Raw genomic sequence first — 22,192 nt, forward strand, 5'->3', positions numbered from 1 at the left:
TGAAAACAAAGAAAGATAGATCCAATAATTTGAAGAAATTAATTGAAGTATCGGTTTCCTCTCGAATACCCTCATAATTTACGGTGCTAGGCAATGGCCGTCACTATAAGCCGGATACTTATCTCCGCTGCGTTCCCCTAAATTCTTGTTTTGGAATTGCTTGTTGTGCTCCGAGACCGCCAACTCTGCAATGGCGTTCTGTCTAAGGGGATTTGTGGGAGCACAATCGTTGTGGTGGCGGTGGTATTCGATCATGTCCAGGCTGGGTCAGCCCGATCTCAAAATGTCAGGTTTGGGCTTGACGAACCCAATAGGCATTGGGGTTCTGTACCTTTTGTTTTACATGTTCAAATTCGCATGCCTGATACCTCCATTCCTTAATGCTTTTCTGCCTAATCTCGCAACCAAACACACGCACATGCATCATCTTATTTTCTTCTTTCCTTTCGGCCTTTGTTTTTTTTTTTGTTCAACTTCTTTCCTTTCGGCTTTAACCTTTTCTTTTGGGCCTCAAGTCCCCATTAAAGCTTCGTCCCACGGTCTCATGAGTACTTCGGCTTTCAGCTACCCGGATATAATCATATAATCCATTTTACACCCATAGGAAATGCCCAGTATACCCGCGGCCCCGGTCAATACTCTCTACATCTCTACTATTTATAACGGGAAGTCAAAATCTAGCTTCACCCAATTTTTATTTTGTCATAAATGCCCTTCGCGAAAAGAAAAAAAAAACTCATAATAAAATAATCTCAAATGATTATTATGGGAATCTACAAAAACACAAAAAATATAAAGTTGAGAGAGTGGGTGAGAAGAAAATAATAACTTTTTTATTTTTAATTGGCCACATCAGCACATAACAACTTTTTTATTTTTAATAGAGTAGTCCGAGTACGAAAATGTCAAATGAAGATAAGTTAGGGTATGTATATGGCAAAAATTTCATTAATTAGGTGTAAAATTGAAAAAACCAGTATAGTTTAGGGTCTATTTTATAATTAATCCTTAATACTAAATTGGACCAACTAAAGAGAAAATATTTTGAATGTACAACTAGAAATTGGATTGTCTTAAAAAAAAAAAACCCACTAGAAATTGGATTGGATGAACATGCATTACTTCTTGACTTGATCGAAGGAGAGCAATTCCCTAGTATGCTCCCAAATCTTCTCATACACAACACCCTCGTACTTGGCCGCCGCCAAGTTACCCTTGACGGCGATGACGAGCCGGTAGTTCTCGCCGGCGACGACCTGAGTCTCGCCCTTCATCACGCTCTGAAACTCCAGCTTCTTCCCGGATTTCTTGTTGTACTCCGACACCACGAACTCCGCGATCTCCTTCACGTGGGGGCCATTGATGTCCTTAATCGGCTTCCATCCGCCGGCCAGTCCGACGAGTGCGGCGACCGCCAGAGGGAGGAGAACGGCGAGGAGGCAGAAGAATGGATGCATCGTGACCGTTGAAGTTTTGGTGTTGATTTGGTTGAATGAGGAAGAGAGAAAACGGTTTCTAAATAGGTGGTGGTGGGGATGATAACAGGCAAAGCAAGTAATGGAGTCGGGTTATATGGAAGTTTCCAGATTTGCTATTTTTATTGCACCTGGATTTCATGTTTATTACGGTAGTGCCATGGTATCCAACACGACTCAAGGCGAGAAGCTGGGGTAGTTAGGGGATTTGATAGATTTACTGGGTTATGTTATTTACATATTTGCCACCAGCCCTTCACGGGCCTCAAATGCTGTGATTTTTTCCCATGGATTTATTTATAAACCCAGGAGACAAGATAAGGAAGATTTTTGGAATGATAAATTATGTAAGGGCTCTAAGGGACAAATTGTTATGGAGTCTGTGACTCTTTTTGTTATGTTCTTTTAGGGACAAATTTTATGCTATGAGATTATCTTATTTTGTATTTTGGGTTTTGCTAGTATACTAGCTACTATGACTAATCCAAATTAAGAAGTATAGTAATAAGCTTTTTTTTTTTTTTTGAAGAAGGCAGTAGCCAATATATTGATCAAAAGTCAGAATGGTCATTATATACCCTTCCGCTGTCATGTAAGACAGGTAATAAAATATGTTAGTACCTACAATGATACATAGGAACTAGGTCACTCATTTGACATTGAATATATCATAAACATAGCAAGATCCCCCTTTAGTACTACGCCGGAGGCGTTAGAAAAGTAGAAGGATCCGGCCCTCCCAACCTAACCAGGAAAACAGTAAATCTAGTCACCTAGAGACCTCAATTGGTGTACAACTAGATATACTGAGAATTAAGTCGACAAGCCTAAAACCCAATACTACAACTAGATAGGAAAAAAACCACTAGAGTGCCCAAAAAAGGCCTACAAAAACTAGAAAATAACATAAAAGAGTAAAAAGAATAGCCCACAGATTCAGCTCGGTAGCTAAAGGAAGACAAAAGACCAGAAACCAGGCCAGGGAGCGCGGGTCGGAGCGAACCCGCCTGTGTTGCTGGACCAGGGTCGGCCGGATCGTCGTGGATCACGATTCCAAACCGAAATCTGATCCGATACAGGTTTGATCGCCACAGCCTCCGTCCTCCCTCAGACATTCTCAACCCCAAACCAGAGGAACAGCAATGACAACCTGCCTCTGCCGCGCACCGGAACCCCTCCGTTGCACCACCCTTGCTCTATAAAACCTCCGCCGCGCAAATCAAAAATGAAACAAGGAGGAGCCCCTCTGCTTGTCTTTCTCTCTCCAAACACGACGCAGTCACTCCCAGCCCTCTGTTCCAGCCCAAAACCTCTCGGCCCTCACCGGTGGATTGACACAACTAGTTCGCCCGTCTGACGACGACGTCCCATGGATGCGCCGCCAGACGAGGCATAGAAAATTTCTTAGGGTCTTCGCTGCTCCGACTTTCTTGGAGCTCTCGGGGTTGATCCTTTTTCTCGAGTTAATGATGACACTTAATAAGTTAACATGTACAAAAGAAGTATTTAATCTAAGATTGCCTCAATTTATGCTTTGATCGATCATATATGCATGCTCTATTTTGTTTGAGACTACTTTGAGCAATGTTCCTCGGCCAAAGAAAAACGGTGGAACTGGGATGAAGATAGCCTAGGCAGTAGGTAGAAGGTACAATCCTCATCGGCTTCTTGATGCAACCATGAGTGTTTTTTTTTTTTAAATCGAGAAAGGTCAGCCCGGTTTTATAATTCAGCAAGCAGTACCAAACGACACACCCCAATAGGGTCGACAGAAAGAATCGTCATTTAGGACTTTCAAAGATCCTATTCTAGAAGATAGAACTCCGTAAACCTAGGATACACATTATTTTAACAAAAACTAAAATTAAGAAGTTAATTGAACAAAAGTTTTCAACCGAGTGCTAGTTTTTGCGACCAAATACAAAAATTAAATATTACCAGTAGTTGAGGATGGCATCCTCTTCACCTCCTCCATCATTTGGAAGCTCTTCCATCTTCTCAAGGCCAGCAGCGTCCCCATTCTTCTCCTCCGTAGGATCAGCCATGGCCTGGCTTGCATCCTCAGGTGCTTTCCATTTTTTTGGTTTCCTCACTTGGATCTCCTTGTCAAGGACCTGGGCACATTTTCTTGCTACCTTTCGGACGACCCAATTTCTTCTTTCTCGGTGAAACCACTAGCTTACCATGCTTGTGTTGCAGTACCAGTTGAGTTCCTTCATCCACCTTAAGCACATGCTCAACCGGAGACAGGTACCTCTTCCCAGCACGCCCCAAATCGTGCATCATTTTCCTCTTAAGCCCTAGGATAGAGGGTTGCAATTTAGTAGATTCCATCACCATTGCATCTTCCTTGCCGATCATCATCAACGGCGGAACCACCGCTAAAGGCAAGTCAGCCCCTGTATTAACCTTGTTAACCTGGTTTGGGAATCCCAGAATTACCCAATTCTACAAAAACTCTGCCATATTGAAGCCAGCAAAAATCGGTTCCGATACGTTGAGAGCACCCAAAGTCTTAGACCCCAGCACCTCCTAAGCTTCCAGCATTTGATAGTTTGATCAATCATATATGCTTTCTTGTGTCCGAGCAATGTGCCTTGGCAAAATAAAAACAAAGGGAGGGTGGAAATGGGCCGAAGATAGCCTAGGCACAATCTGAAAGCTTTGTGTGAAGAACAGAGAATTTAGAGAGGAAAAGAATTTCTATTGATGAAGGATGAAGGATGAGGCTCTGATACAATGAAAAAATGAGAACTGAGGTAGCTACTAGCTTTATATCCTAACTACTTATGCTGCATATTGTTTACACGTGGACTACAGCTGTAGGCCACAAGCTAATTAACCATCCATATAAGCAGGCAGCAGTCTAACTAACTAATTACTTGTGCATGATCAGATGATGTAATTGAGCTGAATAAGATCATAGTGCTAACACCCCTCCTCAGCTTGAAGATTGGATACAAGCTTCAAGATTCAGCAAATAACAAGTTGTAATACCCCTCCTTAGCACCATCATATTTGTAAAGGAAGCAGAGGAGAAAACTAGAAAATGGCAGCAAGTAATGTTTGTTTCAACCAGGAGGAAGAAGAGGAAGTGATGGCCACAACTCCATTGGTTGACAAGCTCTCCTACAACTCATCATAATTTTGACTTTCTTGAGCTCCATTGCCTGAGACACCAAATTGCTAGTGTTGGTCAAATCCATTTGGCTTTCTATTAACCGTTGCCCTTCTTGCTTGACTCTAACCAGTGGTCTCATGCTGCCAGACAGTGAAGTTAAGTGCTTCATTTGATCACTACTGGAAACAATATGAAAATTAGCATTTTCACCATCACCTTTGTTGATCTTTCCCTTCCTCGAATTAATCACACTATCTATAGTAGCAAGACCATTTGTAGTGTTAAAAATAGAGGAAACTTCAAGTTCTTCAAGTTGTTTCATTGTACCTTCATTCCCTATCTTAGCAGCCAATATGACATTTACTTCAAGTTCATCCTTCTTTTCTGCCTTATCCAAGTCTATCATTGCCTGATCAATTTGTAATGGAAGCGTAGAATCCATTCCAACCAATGTTTCAAATCTTTTCTCATTCACATTCTGACCAATGTCTACTAAAGCACCAAATTTAGTCATTTTCTCAAAATCTGTTCCTACCAAAATCTCTCCTGGTGTAGAAGCTAAAGTACCCATAATAGAATTACTTAGCTCACTCTTATCATATTGTTGTGAGAAGCCACTTTTCAAAATTTGAGATTTGCCTTGTAGTTGTTATGGACCATTATAGCTTTGTACTCCATTGAGAATTCCATTAGCATAAGACCTTTGCACTCCACTTTTTGCAATGAAACTTGGAGGTTGAGAGAAACTGTAAAAAAATAATCCTTAGAAATAGCATATCACCATAAGAACACAAACACATATATATATCAAACAGAGGCCAATGATTCTAGAATACTTACTTGATGAAGAAGATGTCATTGTGTCGAAGTCGATAACTTGATCTTCTGCCTTTCTCCAATACTCTCTATAATGGGGATAGTATAATGCTTGTGTATTGTGAAGGCAGGGACCATGTTATTTATAGGAGACAATGCTTAAGGATCCTTACCCATTGAGGAATCCTAATTGCATATGGTTAGTCTCTAATCTGCAAACATTACTAGATATTATGCTCATGTGAATATTACTTCACATCTTAATTAGATTTCCACATATTACAATATTTATTCACTTTCCTAATTGTAATATGATCCGGATAGTAGTCAATGTACAAACTTTAATTCTTGTTCTTAAGTAAACTTTAAATGCATGTGCTTGATGAATTCTGTGTTATATGAAGTCCAAATAAAAGCTTACATTCTCCCACTTGGACTTTCATATTGGTTCATCAAGCAACTGCAATGACAAGAACCTCTTTCGTGATCACTGATATTGTACATTTCTACAATCTAATTTCAAGGTTAATATGATCACAACCACTGTAGCAGAACTAAAGAAAAACTTGCATCTAAATCAGCAATGCCAGTTTTCTATAATCACTAGAAACAGAGTTGTAATCACATAAACCACCAACAACATAATACAATCATGTGGAATACTGCATTGTGAATGAAAGTACCTGAATTTCCACATAAGGTCCTCCTTTATTCTGCACTTGCAGAATCATTCTTTATACTTCGTGAGAAGTCTGATATTTCTCATAAAGAGAACCAAGATCTTCTGCAACTGTCAAAACATATCAAACAGCCAAATAGATCTAATATCATGGATGCATTTATCAAACATCCGGAAAACTAGTACATGTACTTATCAAACAATCATATGCTGCAGCAATCATAAAACATAAGAATTTGAGACATTAATTCATGTATATTGACTTTAATAAATCTGGAAATATTGTCTATTATGACATTCAAGAGGTTACAAACAGAAACCAAAAGAAAAAATTACAAAACTGAGCTTATCTCAAGCTCCCACTGATTCAAGCCATGTCAAATGACTGAACAATCCCATATTCATAACATGTTCCTTAAAAACCCCAATTGCTAATGGTTTTGTAAAAGGGTCTGCTAACATGTTATCTCCACTAATATGATCAACAACAATTTCATCATGCTTCACTTTCTCTTGAACCAGAAGATGCTTAGGATCTACAAACTTAGTTTTTGAGGATCTCTTATTGTTCTTTGAAAAGAACACAGCTGCACTATTATCACAGTAAATCTGCAAGGGTCTGTGAATGGAATCCACAACTCTAATGGCTTTGATAAAGTTTCTAAGCCACACAGTATAGTGGCTTCATATAATGCAATGAACTCAGCATGCATCGTTGATGTAGTCACACAAGTCTGTTTTACAGATTTCCAAGAAATTGCGCCACCTGCAAGCATAAACACAAAACCAGATGTGGACTTTTTCTGAGTTTTGGACTTATTTTTTCCTATATAATCAGCATCTGAATATCCTATCACTTCCAATTCTTGATTTTCAATTCTTTTATACACTAAAAGATGGTCTCTAGTGCCCTGCAGGTATCTTAAGACTTTCTTTCCAGCCACCCAATGTGCATGACCTGGGTTTGTTTGAAATCTACCCAACATTCCAACAGAATAAGCAATATCAGGCCTAGTTAGACCTGGGCATACATCAGGCTCCAAACAAGTGAGGCATAGGGTTTATCTTTCATGGATTCTTGTTCTAAATTATTCCTGGGACACTGATCTTTATGCAGAAAATCACCCTTAGTCATAGGAGCATCCCCTGGAGCACACTTATCCATTTTAAATCTTTTAAGAACTTTGTCTATGTAATTTTTCTGAGACAAACCTAAAAGACCCTTCTTTCTATCTCTGCAGATTTCGATACCAAGTACATAGGAGGCTTCACCTAAATCCTTCATCTCAAAGTTTCTAGATAAAAAGTCTTTTGTTTGATGTAAAAGAGATAAGTCACTGCTGGCAAGAAGAATGTCATCGACATATAGAACCAAGAAAATAAACTTGCTCCCACTAATTTTCAGGTATACACACTCATCTAGTGGATTTTCGACAAAACCATGTGACACCATTACTGAATCGAACTTGAGATACCACTGTCTAGACGCTTGCTTCAAACCATAGATAGATTTCTTAAGTTTACACACTAAGTGCTCACTGCCTTCATCAATAAAACCCTCAGGCTGCCTCATATAAATATCTTCATACAATTCACCATTCAAGAAAGCAGTTTTAACATCCATCTGATGTATTTCCATGTTAAAATGTGCAACTAAAGCCATAATTATTCTGAAAGAGTCTTTAGTTGAAACAGGTGAGAAGGTCTCATTATAATCTATTCCCTCTCTCTGCGTAAACCCCTTAGCTACAAGTCTAGCTTTATGTCTTTCTATGCTCCCATCCGAATTTTTCTTTGTTTTATATACCTACTTGCAGCCTATTGTTTTGATACCAGGAGGAGGCTCAACTAATTCCCATACTTCATTCTCATACATTGACTGTAACTCTGCTTCCATTGCTTCCTGCCACTTCTTGGCATGCACACTTTCAACAGCTTGCTTAAAACTTAGTGGATCATCTTCCTCTCCTATGTCAAAATCTGTTTCTTGAAGGTAAAGGACATAGTCACTCGAGATTGCTGGTCTCCTAACTCTCTGCGATTGTCTCAAGGGTTGAATTGGCATTTGTGGCTGAATAGGTGGTTGAGGATGCTCTGGAGGTTGCTGATTTGGTGGAGGATTCTGTGGAATTACCGGTTCTGGTATCTGAACTTGAGGTGGATTTTCAGCATGTTCAGGGATCTCTTCAAAGTTATCAATTTTTGTTGTAATAGGGAAAGGTGCAGGCAACACAAAATTTTGCTTATTGTTTTCTTATAAGGTTCTAGCAACAGCTTCCTCTTCTTCCAAAAGAAAATCACTCATATCTTCTCTCTGTGTAGCTTCAGTGTCTTCAATAAATTTTGCATTCCTCGTTTCTATTATTCTAAGATGGTAGTTAGGACAATAGAATCTAAAACCTTTTGATTTGTCTGGATATCCTATAAAGTAGCCACTGACAGTTCTAGAATCTAGCTTTTTCAACTGAGGATCATACGGTTTTGCTTCAGCTTTACACCCCCAGACATGCAAATGCATTAAACTAGGCTTTCTCCCTGTCCATAACTCAAAAGGAGTTTTATCTACAACTTTACTAGGGACTCTATTCAGAATATAATTTTCTGTTTTTAAAGCATCTCCCCATAAAAATCTCGGCAACCCTGTAGTGCACATCATACTCCTCACCATGTTTACTAGTGTTCTATTTCTTCAAACTGCTACCCCGTTTTGCTGTGGTGTCCCTGGTGTTGTATATTGAGCTACGATGCCACACTCTTCTAAATAAAGTGCGAAAGGTCCCTTATGTTGTCCTGTTTCATCGTATTTTCCATAGTACTCACCTCCTCTATCGGATCTCACTATCTTTATTTTCTTTTCCAACTGATTCTCAACCTCATTCTTAAAATTTTAAATATTTCAAGTGCTCGACTCTTTTCTGAAATTAGGTAGACATAACAAAACCTAGAAAAATCATCTATAAAGGTTATAAAATACTGGTTTCGACATATGGTCTGGGGAGAGTAGGGCCCTGAGATGTCTGTGTGTATTATTTCTAACAAATTTTGACTTCTAGTTGAACCTTTCTTACTGCTATTTGTTAGTTTTCCCTTAATGCAGTCTACACACACATTTAAATCTGCAAAATTTAGATCAGGCAAAATGTTTTCTTTGACTAACTTCTGAATTCTTTCTTTAGATATGTGACCAAGTCTTTTATGCCAAAGGTTTGAAGATTTTTCATTCACAAAATTCCTTTTAACTCCTGAGTTTTCAACAAGAAAAGTTTCAGAGACATAAGAACAAGTCAATTGCCATAAACCATGCACAATAAAAGCTTTACCAACAGGAGCATTGTTGTAAAACAAAATCCACTCAATTTTATTAATGAAATAGCTGAAATCAGCTTCAACAAGTTGTGAACAAGAAATCAAATTCCTTCTCATGGAAGGTACATAGAAAACATTGTTTAATTCTAAAACAAAATCAGGTCCTAATCTAAGTCTGACATCTCCTATGGCTTCTACTGCGACTCTCATCCCATTGCCTACGAACAGGTTCTTTTCAGCCCTACTTGGTGCCCTCCTTCTTATGAATCCCTGCAAAGAATTAGCTATGTGAATAGGGGACCCTGAATCTAGCCACCAAGAATCTAATGGAACATTAACTAAGTTAGACTCAAAACAAGCAAAACAGATTTTATTACCTTTTTTAGACAGCCATCCCTTATACTTGTGACAGTTCCTTTTCAGATGCCCTACCTTATCACAAAAATAGCACTTGAAGACTGTTGGATTCTTATTTACTTTCAGTGAGTGAGATCCTCTAGCGGAAGTAGAGCCCTTATGGAATTTCTTTGATGAATTAGAAGACTTCTTTTGGTGAACAGTTTTGGTTTCCTCTTTATTCACTAGGTTTACAGTAGCCACACCTTTTCCCTTTTCTTTCTTGATCCTACTCTCTTCTTGCGCACAAATCGAAATCAACTCATTTATACTCCATTTTTCCCTTTGAGTGTTGTAAGTTGTGATAAGCTGACTATACTGAGGAGGCAGAGACATCAAGATCATGTGTACTAGCATAGGATCAGCTATAGGGGACTCTAATGCTTTTAGTTTGTTGGCTACATCTATCATCTTCAAGCAGTGCTCCCTAACACTACTAACTCCATCAAATTTCAAGGTCATTAGAGAATTCAAATGGTTTGTTGTTTCGGCTTTATCACTCTCTTTATATTTCTCCTCTATAGCCTCAAGATACTCTGTAGCTGTTTTACACAGTGGAATCCCTCCCCTTGTTGTTTCTGTCATAGCTTTTTGCATAATTTTTAGGCTCAATCTATTATCTCTGTCCCATTTTTCTGCTTTGTCTTTTTCAGCTCTAGTACTGGTGATCACAATAACTGGTCTGGGTTCTCTGAGAGCTAAGTCCAAATCCCACACACCTAGATAAATTTCTAGGTCATTCTTCCACTTCTTAAAATTATTTCCAATCAAGGTTTCAATGGTGAGGTTCATGGTAGCAGGGTTGATGGCTGAAAATCAAAATAAACTAGCATAAGTACCTATTTTAGCCTAACAATTATGCATGTTTCTTTAGATTTTACATACATACGTCTCTAACATAGAAGTATGGAAAACAATCATACAAGCAATCAATCTTTATAACATCCCCATTCTGTAAATTTTTGTTAGCTGCACAACACATTTGAGCAAGAAGCACAACTAACCCTGATGTTCTTTACCACACCACCAGAGGTCTTAAAACACCAATTTCATGAATAACTTCCTAGCTTTGGCCTAAAGAAATTATTCTTTCCTTATGTGTTTTAAAGTTTCTGCAATGTGCCATTTATGTACAACATCTATTAAGAATTTTAGACCCTTCTTTGGAAGAACATCTAATAGCTTTGTACATCCCTGCAACCTTGATCCTTATATCTGTAGTTTTTGAGAAATCTTAACAAAACTAACTGCTTTGGCTGAAAATTTTATCAAAACTTCTCAATTGGATCAAGAATGTTTCACTGTTTTGTTCATACAAGCATAAAATTGATTTTGGAAAAACTGTATTGCAGCGGAAAACTTGATTTTAGAAAGATGTTTTGACAAAATACTTTGGCTCATATGAATAAAAACATATGTATATGCACGAATCCTTTAAGGGATAAGAACTTCAGTTGTTAAAAAAAAATGTTTTCATAGGATTCTAAGGTTTCTACAATCCTAAGCTTCTACATGTGATTAAATTTTCTTTTAGTTTCCTTAGATTAAGCAAGCAGCAAATAAGAAACAACACCCATCAATTCAATCACAACAACGAATCACAATAACCAACAACAAAAACATAATCCCATAAATTTGCAGAAAATATCAAATTGAACTTTGAGTTTGGTTTGCGTACCTTAAGCGCAGCAACCTGCAAACAAGGTTAAGGCAAGCAAAATTCGACATCGCACGCAACAATCAAGCAAGAGTCATCAATTTGAATCGAGAACCCTTTAGAGAAAAGAATCCTCAGCCCCTTCCTTCTTTTGTTGTCAACGGTCGAGAAAAAAAAAAAACTTATCTTTTGCCGTTGTTCTTGATTAAGGTTGAGATTTTGGGGTTAAGCTTGATGGTGGGCTTCCAGATTTTTATTTTTAATTCTTTACAGGCCCAACACAAAAAAATCTTTCCTCCCTTTTTTTTTTTTCTTTTCTTTTCTTTGTTTCTTGACAAAAACTTTTGGCATGCTTAAAAAATTACTTTGGTTGGTTCCTAGGCAAACATGCTAGGGCTCTGATACCAAATGTAAAAAAATAATCCTTAGAAATAGCATATCACCATAAGAACACAAACACATATATATCAAACAGAGGCCAATGATTCTAGAATACTTACTTGATGAAGAAGATGTCATTGTGTCGAAGTCGATAACTTGATCTTCTGCCTTTCTCCAATACTCTCTATAATGGGGATAGTATAATGCTTGTGTATTGTGAAGGCAGGGACCATGTTATTTATAGGAGACAATGCTTAAGGATCCTTACCCATTGAGGAATCCTAATTGCATATGGTTAGTCTCTAATCTGCAAACATTACTAGATATTATGCTCATGTGAATATTACTTCACATCTTAATTAGATTTCCACATATTACAATATTTATTCACTTTCCTAATTGTAATATGATCCGGATAGTAGTCAATGTACAAACTTTAATTCTTGTTCTTAAGTAAACTTTAACTGCATGTGCTTGATGAATTCTGTGTTATATGAAGTCCAAATAAAAGCTTACAGAAACAACCATAAACATATTGCTGTGTGGTACCACTGTATGGTGTAGAAAGTTGTGAAAAACAAGGCTGCTACAAGAAGCTTGAATTTTGAGGAAAAGAAGCATTGTGCACTTGTGACATTCCACCATAGGTTGCAATGCTAGGAGTGAAAGTAGAAGGTGACGAAGCATTTGTCATGTATAGAGGTCGAGGTGCAGGACTAGCAGCAGATTGAGATGGACTAGAAAATTATTGTACAAAGTCTCCTTGGGACTCATTGTTAAGCACAGTATTTGCAGCATACCTTCTAAGACTATCACCATGTGCCACAAATTTAGTCTTGGACCTCTCAAAAATGGACTTCACAGTTTCTTCAATCTCATCTTCAGCGATCAATAAAAGAGATCTTAATTCTTCCATTGAAATAGAGAATGTTAGTGTTTTAATTCTTATTATAGTTTTCATGGTACCATACTCTGAGGGCAAACCATGAAGAACTAAGTCTATTATGTCTTCATCAGAAATATAAACTCCTGGCACAACAAATCGGTCCCTTACAGTTTTAATGCTTTCCATATACTTGTCAATACTATCATTACCTTTATGAATTTGTTGCATAGAGATCTTGAGCTAGTACGCTTTGTATTTCGAAAGTTTACCATATCTCTCCTCAAGCGAAAACCAAACTTCTTTTGATGTTTTACTCCCAACAATGAAAGAAAGAGCATCAGATGACAATGTAGAAGCTAGTAAAGTAATCAAAGCAGAGTCATTCTTCCTCCAATCCTGAAACTCTTGTGTCACTTTAGGGGTTATACCAACCTTTGGTGTGAGTCCGTATTGTGAAGGACAGGGGACAGACCCATCAATATATCCCATTAGATCACACCCCACCAACATTTTTTCTAGCAGAAATCTCCAAGTTACGTAATTGGAATCATCTAAGCGAACTGTGATTAAATTGCTGAAGTTGGAGAATAGAGAAAGATGTAGCTCATTGTTCTTATTCATGATTCAAGATCCCAAATACTGGAAATATAGCCTCTTTTGTAAAAACAACTCCACCAATGATAAAGAACACCACCAAAAACTAGTCTTGGTTAGCAAAATTAGCACTCCACAATAAAGGTTTGAGCTTGAAAAAACCCAACAGTTCCAACTGATCCCATAGGTTTCAGGAGTTCATCAATCTTCACTACGCCAATAATAGTTTCAGACAACAATTTTGGACTGTCGTTTGATGATCTCCTCTGCTGTTGTGAAAGCCTATGCTGTCTGATGGAGTGGGTAGACAACAGCAAGAAACTGTCGTTTGAGTAAGTTTTGCACAAGAGCTGTTGCTTACACGACTGTTGTCTGAGCACCAAAAAAAACAGCAACGCCATATATGCTTGCTGTTGTCTCTATGAAGATTCTACATCAAAGGACTAGTTTTTATCTGTTAACTGAATTTAAACAACATAACAGCTGCTGAAAATGGCATTGGCTGTCTACTTTTGATACTAAAGATTTCTCTAAATAACTATTGTTTCAGTTTTTATTAGACAATGGTTTTTAAATTAGTCTTGTTTTGCTGAGATGGCTCCAACAACAGTTTTTGCTATCATTTTAGTTGTGTTTAATTATCTCAAACAATGATTTTTACTTAATTGAGAGTGTTCTGAAAGTGACTTTTATGACGTACATTTTCTTGCATGGAAGAACAACAATATTTATTAGATGAAACTAAGGAGTACATGGGGCAATGCAATAGCATCGAAAGAAAGCAATAAACCTATGATGAACAATATTTGGACTTGTATAAATGTAACAATAGTTCCATACTAGCCTTAGCGGGATGAATCAAAGAGATCTCTCCGTCTCTCTCTCCTCTCTCCAGATTTACTGGCTGGGAAGGGTGTGGAGCTCTAGGTGAACTTGATTGACATACCAAGGACCTTCATTTCATCAACCTGAGGGCGGATTATCTTTAGTCTTTTGACGCTTAGCATTGTGTTCCTCGCCATCTTCTTCCTAGTTAAGAATTTCATCGATAGCCTATGGACCCAAGAGAGAAATGTGCTTGCTGTGATTTGATGACCTGCCCTAAGCTTTGGACCTCAATGCCTTTCCAGGTTTGGAAGGAACCGTGCAACCTTCTTGGTCTGTGCCTTGCTAAGAGACGCAACAAAATTTGCCTGTCAAAAGAGGAAACAAAAGAAAATTTTAGCGACACACCGTCTCATCGAATCACCCATAGAGCAAATGAGATGTGGCAAGAAAGATAAAGGCAATATATTCAAAAGCAGAAAATCATTAAGTGCAGAGTGAATCACACACAAGGGAAAAAACTTCAAAGAAAGATAAATTTTCAGTTGCATCTAATTTTCAATCTGATAGTATAATGGCATGACTAATTGATTTGTATATGAAGGATATCAAAGCAAAATATTACTGCCACTTGATTTGTATATGAAGGATATCAAAGCAAATTACTATATCTAAAGCTACAAGCCCTTCAATGTCCATGTAAATTTTTGTTATACATCAAAAGGCCGACTACACTACACACCACAAAATTTTTGTTGATAGATACAGTACACCACATTGTCTCATGAGTCATGACAATACAAGCTAGCAACTGGGTTCAAATAATTTTTTGGTAGAGTGAGTTTTTACCTGGTTGGGGAAGGGTCCCATCATCTTGGAGAATGCAAAGTTCATTCATGTAATCTTCTTTGATAATATCATGTCTGTTTTCAAGAACCTTTCAATAAATAAGTCAAATCAGTCATGCATTAATAGAGCAAACTCAGCAAACATGAATGAATAATTCAATGGTGGTAGACATTTCCAACTGCTATTTTGAATTTCTTATTGAACTTAAACCTTAACTTTTCCTCTACAGACATTCTCTAATCACTAACGACTAGTTTAAAACTTTGAATTGTAGCAAATAGCAATTGCCCTACCAATAACCTAAAGATTCTGAAGATAACAGTCACAACTCACAACTCACAAGGAAAATCTTCGTCCGGCATACACTTCAGAGCACCATCTCTAGATATTGAAATACAAGTTGATGTCTGAATCCCACCTATAAAATATACCGGTTAAGAAAGAATACATTGCATATGCATTTTCACTAGCATTTGCATTTTCATTTAAAAAACCATAGCTACATGTGTCTGGAACCATATAACAAAAAAGAAAAAGAAAAAGAAACTAATATACCAAACTATATGCACATTTCCCATTATACTGAAGTGAAAGCCTCCATTCTACTATGCCCAATACAACTACTGGGCGCAGCGAAAATTCTAGAACTTAAGCCTTACCAAAGATAAATTTGAGCATAAATTCCCATAAAGTAGATATAAGCATATGATCTTCACGGTTTAATCAAAACAGCAGTCTTCTGCAATCAAACAAAAGTGCTGTTTGTTTCTACAGCTTGGGCATTACATTGGTCCATCCAATTCCAAACCCACAATTTGGATGAAGTTCCTAACAGTTTATCCATACCAAATATTCTCAATATCACATTTAGAAATCATCAATACATCATACAACTCATGGGCACAGCAGGAATTTAAAAATGAAGCATCGTTACATATCAGTTTGAGCTGAAATTCTCACAAAACATATTCTTTTTCATTAACACACAGTCCTTTGCAATCAAGCAAAATCCTTTCAATGCCGAATTCACAGTTTAGATGATGCTAATGGCATTTCATTCCATCCCAAATGTACCCAATATCTCATATCGCTATGATCTTATCTTAAAAGGAATTTCAACTAAGAACAAATACTGAACTCCTTTGAACCTCAACAACTTTTTCTAATTTGTAGTAGCAGAGAAATCTCCCTTTTCAGTTCAATCAATTGATAAAACAATAAAAACATGCTGGACATTATAAATTCAATTTCATTGCTGGTGTCAGTCTCACCTGGCCAGCTTTGATGAAAGAATGCCCCAAATCACACAACCGCAGCTCCACTACCAGCCTAATACGTACTAACCACCATGCGTTTCACTTGAAAACACCATTAAGAACCCAATCAACACAAACATTTCCACGAAAACCCAATTCAATTCACCCCGGCCAAATCAACCAACTTTCTAGCACCAAAAAACAGTGAAGAAAGCAAAATACACAAAGCAAGCAACATCATATACCTCCAAAATACTCATAATCCCTAAATACATCATATACCAAGATGAGATCGCGGTAAAACCCATATCACTTCAATTCCTGAAATAATCAACACCCGCACATAAAGATTGAAAACCCATTAAAACCCTAATTACTCCAATTGAAGTAGTCGAATTAAAAAGAAGAAAACCTAAATCCCTAATTTGGAAAGAAAGAGAAGAGGGATAGGGAATCGACAAGGAATTGACAAGAATTGAAGAATAAAGAAAAGAGAAGAGAGATAGGGAATCGTACGGGAAGGGGCGTAGGCTGTGGCGGAGTCGAACCAGAGCTCGGCCTTGATCTTGTTGTTGTCGGTCTCGTCCTTAATGAAAGACGAGTATGAGTGTTAAAACGACGCCGTGTAGACACCGAAATGGATGGAGGTGAAAAATTGAATTTTGGCCAAAAAGTGTGGGAATTCAATTAGGGCAGCAGTGTTTAAAAACATAGACAACAGAAACACACAGTCATTATGTGAAGTAGAGTTACACAGCAGACATAGATAAACTGTTGTCTGAATATATAGCAAGACAACATCAAATATTAACATTATATGACTAATAATCGCGCAACAGACACAAAAAAAAAACTATTGTCTAAAGATATAGTCAAACAACATCAAATAATAACATTATCTGAATAACAATCACACAACATATACAGAAAAACTAGTGTTTGAATTAAATTACTCAAACAACATCAAAATGCCACAATTGTCTGAATAATAGTTGCACAATAGAGAAGTAATAACTATTGTGTGATTAAAAACAATCAGACAACATATTTGCTCAACTATTGTGTTAATCAACCTTGGACAACATCAATGAAATAACTGTTGTCTGAATTAATTGATTCAGACAACATCAGAAAAACAATCATTGTTTGATTTAAAATTGCACAACAGCAATGTAACAATTGTTGTGTGATTCAAAATTCAGACGACACAATAATTTTTGCTGTCGTCCCAAAGTATCAGACGGCAGTTAAAAATTTTGCAGTTGTCTGAAGCATGTTGTCTGATGCCATTGTTGACGTAGTGATTGCAGCAACACATGAATGGCAAATCTAGTCCAAAAAAAAATGTTATCAACCTTTCTCCAACTATGACGAATACCAAATTCTTCAAAGCGGATTTCCCCAATTGTAACAAATTTCCCAAACAATATTATCTTCCTCAAATATAAGAGATTCCGACAATAAACTTGTATAGAATTCAGGTATTGATCACGAACTAGTATCAGTTTGTTCAACAAGTAGTAGAATCAAAGTATGAGTTTCTTCAACAGATCTAGGGTTATCACTTTTCCTTCAATCTTTTAACAAATCTCCATGAATAACTTCCTTCAATCAGTAATAATCTTTAGAACACAAATTCAATGCTTCGATGTAGATAATTAACAGCAAATCTTAACAATCTTGATGAAATTTCAGAACAACCTTGATCCACGAAGATGAAGAATGAACTTATCTGAATAGCTTGAATTTCACTACTGGTACTTGAATCATAAGCAGAATAGAGATAGAAAGCATGAGTTTCTTGAAGAAATTCTAGGTTGCCGGCGAAAAATTCAGATCCCAATCGAACCTGGCTCTCGATACCATGAAAGCTTTGTGTGAAGAACAGAGAATTTAGAGAGGAAAAGAATTTCTATTGATGAAGGATGAGGCTCTGATACAATAAAAAATGAGAACTGAGGTAGCTACTAGCTTTATATACTAGCTACTTATGCTGCAGATTGTTTACACGTGGACTACAGCTGTAGGCCACAAGCTTACTAACCATCCATATAAGCAGGCAGCAGTCTAACTAACTAATTACTTGTGCATGATCAGATGATGTAATTGAGCTGAATAGGATCATAGTGCTAACACAATCCTCATCGGCTTCTTGATACAGCCCATGAGCTTATTATTCTTTATATTCAGGTTCTTGGGTTGCACTCTAAGCAGTCAAGAGGAAGCTTGAATAACAATCAAAGGTGCTTCAATTTGGTGTGAAAGCCATTGCAGAGTTCAACAAGCAATCCCGAAAGTTTTTGCAGGGAACGGATGTTTATTATTTTTCTAGGAGTTGAACGAAAATGTTATAGATCCTGATTACGCAAACATGCAGACAGAAGAAGATATTATCATATGACTAGTAGTCTTAGTCTAGGACGTACCACCCCAAGTCGGCACTAAAACAGAAGCTAGAGATGAATGAGAGAATGAAATGAAGCTGCAGATGATATGACAATCCATGAAATTTACTGCATAAACTTTATAATTAATTGATCTAAATAAGTTTGGCATGCATGCATTTGTTTTCCCTCGTTCTTGTTTCTTTGGCTTTCTCAATTGCACAAATTCGGTTAGAGTTTTGCATTAGAAGAATTTCAAATTCAAGTTCACTAGCGTTGGTGGTGATACCTAACATCCAATTTAACAAGACAAGGCCAGGAATCGATTTTATACATGTTCAATACAGATCACATCATCGCATGCAGTAGAGTCCATCAAGTCCGAAAACAAGGAAAAGAAAATAGACACGAACATTTGGCTAGATTACTATGTTTCATTTGGAAATCTCTAGGGGGTACCCACAGCAATGTGTTCTGTTTCATCTTCCCCTTTGATCAAATTGGATGAAGTGGATGCTCTCGAGGTTACTTCGATAGAAACAGAGGAATCAACTTGAGCAGTTTGACTATCATTCAGAGCAGGGGGACAAATCTCCTCAATTTTTTTGTCGCCAACGAGTACACTCACAACTTCAGACATAGTAGGCCTCAGAGTTGGGGATATACTGGTGCACTTTACTGCTAAATTCAAGATGATGATGGCTTGTTTTGCATCATACTTGGTAGACAATGTTTTGTCAACCAAGTCCACCAGCCTTCCTTTTTGCTGTAAATCATAAGCCTGCATTTCCACACACAACAGATACATCGTGTTAAATGGGATTACAGCAAAGTTTGGACAAATATGTTGAATAAAAGAAGGCAGAAAAGCATGGCGATGCCAATTTTGCTTACCGTGTCTAAAAGAAATTCACTTTCCTGGCTATCTCGCCTGTGTCCTGCATTTGTCCTTCCACTAACAGTTTCAAGTATAACCACCCCAAAACTGTAGACATCAGCTTTAGATGTCACAATTCCCCGAACATACTCAGGTGCCATATATCCCCTGCAGAAAACAAGAGGTAACTTAACATTACACTAGAGCAAGGGGGGGGTAGGTACTGCTTTATAGTTTTTACTTACTGTGGCACTTCTACTTTGATGAACTTGAATTGATCATCTTCGGTGTAAAGGCTTGCCAATCCAAAGTCTGATATTTTAGCCTTGAGGTTTCCATCGAGAAGAATATTGGCTGATTTAATGTCCCTGTGAACCATCTTCAGCCTGGGATGCTCATGTAGATACACCAATCCCTTAGCTATTCCCAAGCAAATGTTAAACCTAGCTTCCCAATCAAGTTTCAGTTTTGACTTTGAGTCTGCGACCATACAGTCACCAAATCAATATATTTTCTCCTAAATAGTTACAATGTTAGAACATAAAAACATATAACAGAAAGAACGGGGCCCAATAGAATTAAAATTACCAAATAAGGCGTGTGCAAGGGAGTTATTTTGCATATATTCATAGATGAGCAAATGCAGGCCTTTTGCGTTGTAAACGTCCAGCAACTGAACAGGTTCTCTTGACTCATTGATTTTAAAGTATAAAACTCATTTTTCAACTGATTGATCCTTTCCTCTGAATGAGAGGAAAGTTTCTTCACAGCTACAATTTTCCCTTGCACTTCAGCCTGCACGCAATTACAACCAAACAAATGGAATATATTATAAAGTCCATTTCTCCTGAAGATTCGAATTTGCAAGTTAAAGATCGCAAGTTTGTAGTTGAAACTCCACGATAAAAAAACAACGAAAGATAAAATTAGTTACCTTGTAAACGGTCCCAAAACCCCCTTGACCAATCTCGTTCCTCTTGCTAAAATTCCGAGTAGCATCTTTTAATTGTTTGAGGGTGACAGGCTTTTCTAGACCTATATCTATTTCTGTTCCCCAAACAAATGATGATGTAAGCTAAAGTTCATTGAGAATTTTTGAAAGAGTGAATGCTTGTCAAATGTTGCTAGCTAGCCAATATATAATATGTTACCTTGTAAGTGATCTGTACCCAACCATCCCATCATCCAGGCAAAAAGCAATAAAAGCAACAGAAAAACTACGATTGAAGCCACAGTAATGAGCGCTATGTGCAGAGGAGATAGTCGTTTGCGTAGCTTGTACTCTGATTTCTCATTTCAATGTTGAATGATCATCCCGGCACAAGAAACAAAATGTAAGTTTGTTATAATGTACTTTAGATATGCATACAATTAGTAATTGCGTTACCTTAGGATCAGATCATCCAGATATATATAGGCATGTAAAAGGAGGAAAATATTTAGTAAGTATCTGTTGACCTGGAGTTACGGATATAGCAGATATTAGAGGTCCCTGATCAAGCCCTTTTCCAGCCGAGTAGAAGTGGATCTCTAATGTACTATCATTTACACTGACATCCGTGAAATTAACTTGAGATACATTATTGGGACGTCCTGCCTTGTCTATAATGTTGAAATCCTTTAGTTTCCTCTCACCCTACAGCAGCCAATGACCATTCATACTTGGTTGGTTCAAACGACAAAGCATGCAACAATACTAATGTAAATCGGTAGGTGCTGAGTACTGGTGACAAATTAAGCTAAGAACACATTACCTGAATATATACATCAAATACGCGTTTCTCTGTACTTCTGTAATCCTTTTCATCATCGACAATTTCAGCAAAGTGAAGTGTTACATTGTATTTGCCTTTACGTAAACAGAACCCGTAATATTTTAGAGAGACAGGAGAAGTGCGAGTATTATTGTATAAAGCTGCTTCAGAAGAAAGCCCACATTTTACGTTTTTTAAGAATCTACTAAAATTAAGAGCATAATGTAGATCCACGGTGCTTCCAGCACTGCTCCGAGCCCAGTTTCCTTTTGGACTCAAGTAATATTGTGACGTTTCACTATCTGGTTCATAAACATTTCCATCAAAGGGTGTTTCCCCACCGCCACAATTTATAAACAATGAATGGTCTGAAGAAATTAAACACATTTACTATTAGTATATATATATAATTGTTAGATACATAGACTGGTCGGGTTTAATATAATAAACTTACACTTAGGTTTTCCCTGGGGACAATACTTCTCCGTTGTTGGGTCCGTCCTGTATGTATAATCGCCACAAGTTATTCTTAATATCTTGATCGTCAAGTTTTTCTTATAGTATAACAGAGAAGATATGGTCATACGTATTTGGCAGACAGGTTGAGGAGTTGCAGCAGCAGGAAAACAAATTCCTAGAACAATAACGAGAGATATCATGCAATTAATAATTTCAAATATATTTAGAATCCATAATAATAGAATAGAAAATGCATAGATAATTCCGTACAGGTCTAACTGGGGCGACGGTTCAAAGGTTGGCTTTGAAAAATTATTATATGAAAGATCCCTGGAATGAAAAGAAATATAGATGAGGAATGTTGTACGTACACCGGATCGGTACGTACCTAACAAATATTGCTCCTAACTAGAGAATGTCAGCAGAGTTATAAATGTTATCGGCATCTCAATACACAATAGATAGGATGTACAATAT

The 22,192-nt window shown here is 37.4% G+C and overlaps 2 protein-coding genes and 1 long non-coding RNA gene across 5 annotated transcripts in view; all 3 read right to left on the reverse strand.

Moving 5' to 3' along the window:
* Positions 1 to 1,118: 1,118 nt before the first annotated feature.
* LOC112168102 (cysteine proteinase inhibitor 1) lies at positions 1,119 to 1,457 on the reverse strand. The gene has a single exon (XM_024305224.1). The coding sequence runs from the start codon at positions 1,455 to 1,457 to the stop codon at positions 1,119 to 1,121; it is 339 nt and encodes a 112-aa protein (XP_024160992.1).
* Positions 1,458 to 14,008: 12,551 nt separating this feature from the next.
* Positions 14,009 to 18,184, reverse strand: LOC121049064. Of its 3 annotated transcripts, XR_005799238.1 has the most exons (6): positions 16,758 to 18,184; positions 16,487 to 16,562; positions 16,257 to 16,343; positions 15,326 to 15,403; positions 14,986 to 15,073; positions 14,009 to 14,504 (listed from the first exon to the last, which is right to left on the reverse strand). It is a non-coding gene; the product is annotated as an uncharacterized LOC121049064 (long non-coding RNA). The 3 variants fall into 3 exon arrangements; XR_005799237.1 differs by having other exon boundaries at positions 16,257 to 16,562; XR_005799236.1 differs by having other exon boundaries at positions 16,257 to 18,184.
* A 741-nt stretch (positions 18,185 to 18,925) lies between these two features.
* The window catches only part of LOC112168113 (probable LRR receptor-like serine/threonine-protein kinase At1g53430), a 55,836-nt gene continuing 52,569 nt past the window's right edge, over positions 18,926 to 22,192 (reverse strand). Inside the window, exons 27-29 of the mRNA XM_040506110.1 lie at positions 19,748 to 19,982; positions 19,520 to 19,670; positions 18,926 to 19,406 (exon numbers count right to left, since the gene is read on the reverse strand). Coding sequence (XP_040362044.1) covers positions 19,074 to 19,406; positions 19,520 to 19,670; positions 19,748 to 19,982 — 719 coding nt within the window. The 3' untranslated portion in view covers positions 18,926 to 19,073. The remainder of the gene's footprint in view (positions 19,407 to 19,519; positions 19,671 to 19,747; positions 19,983 to 22,192) is intronic.

Source organism: Rosa chinensis, chromosome 5 (genome assembly GCF_002994745.2).
Source record: "Rosa chinensis cultivar Old Blush chromosome 5, RchiOBHm-V2, whole genome shotgun sequence".
In the NCBI taxonomy this organism is placed as follows: domain Eukaryota; kingdom Viridiplantae; phylum Streptophyta; class Magnoliopsida; order Rosales; family Rosaceae; genus Rosa; species Rosa chinensis.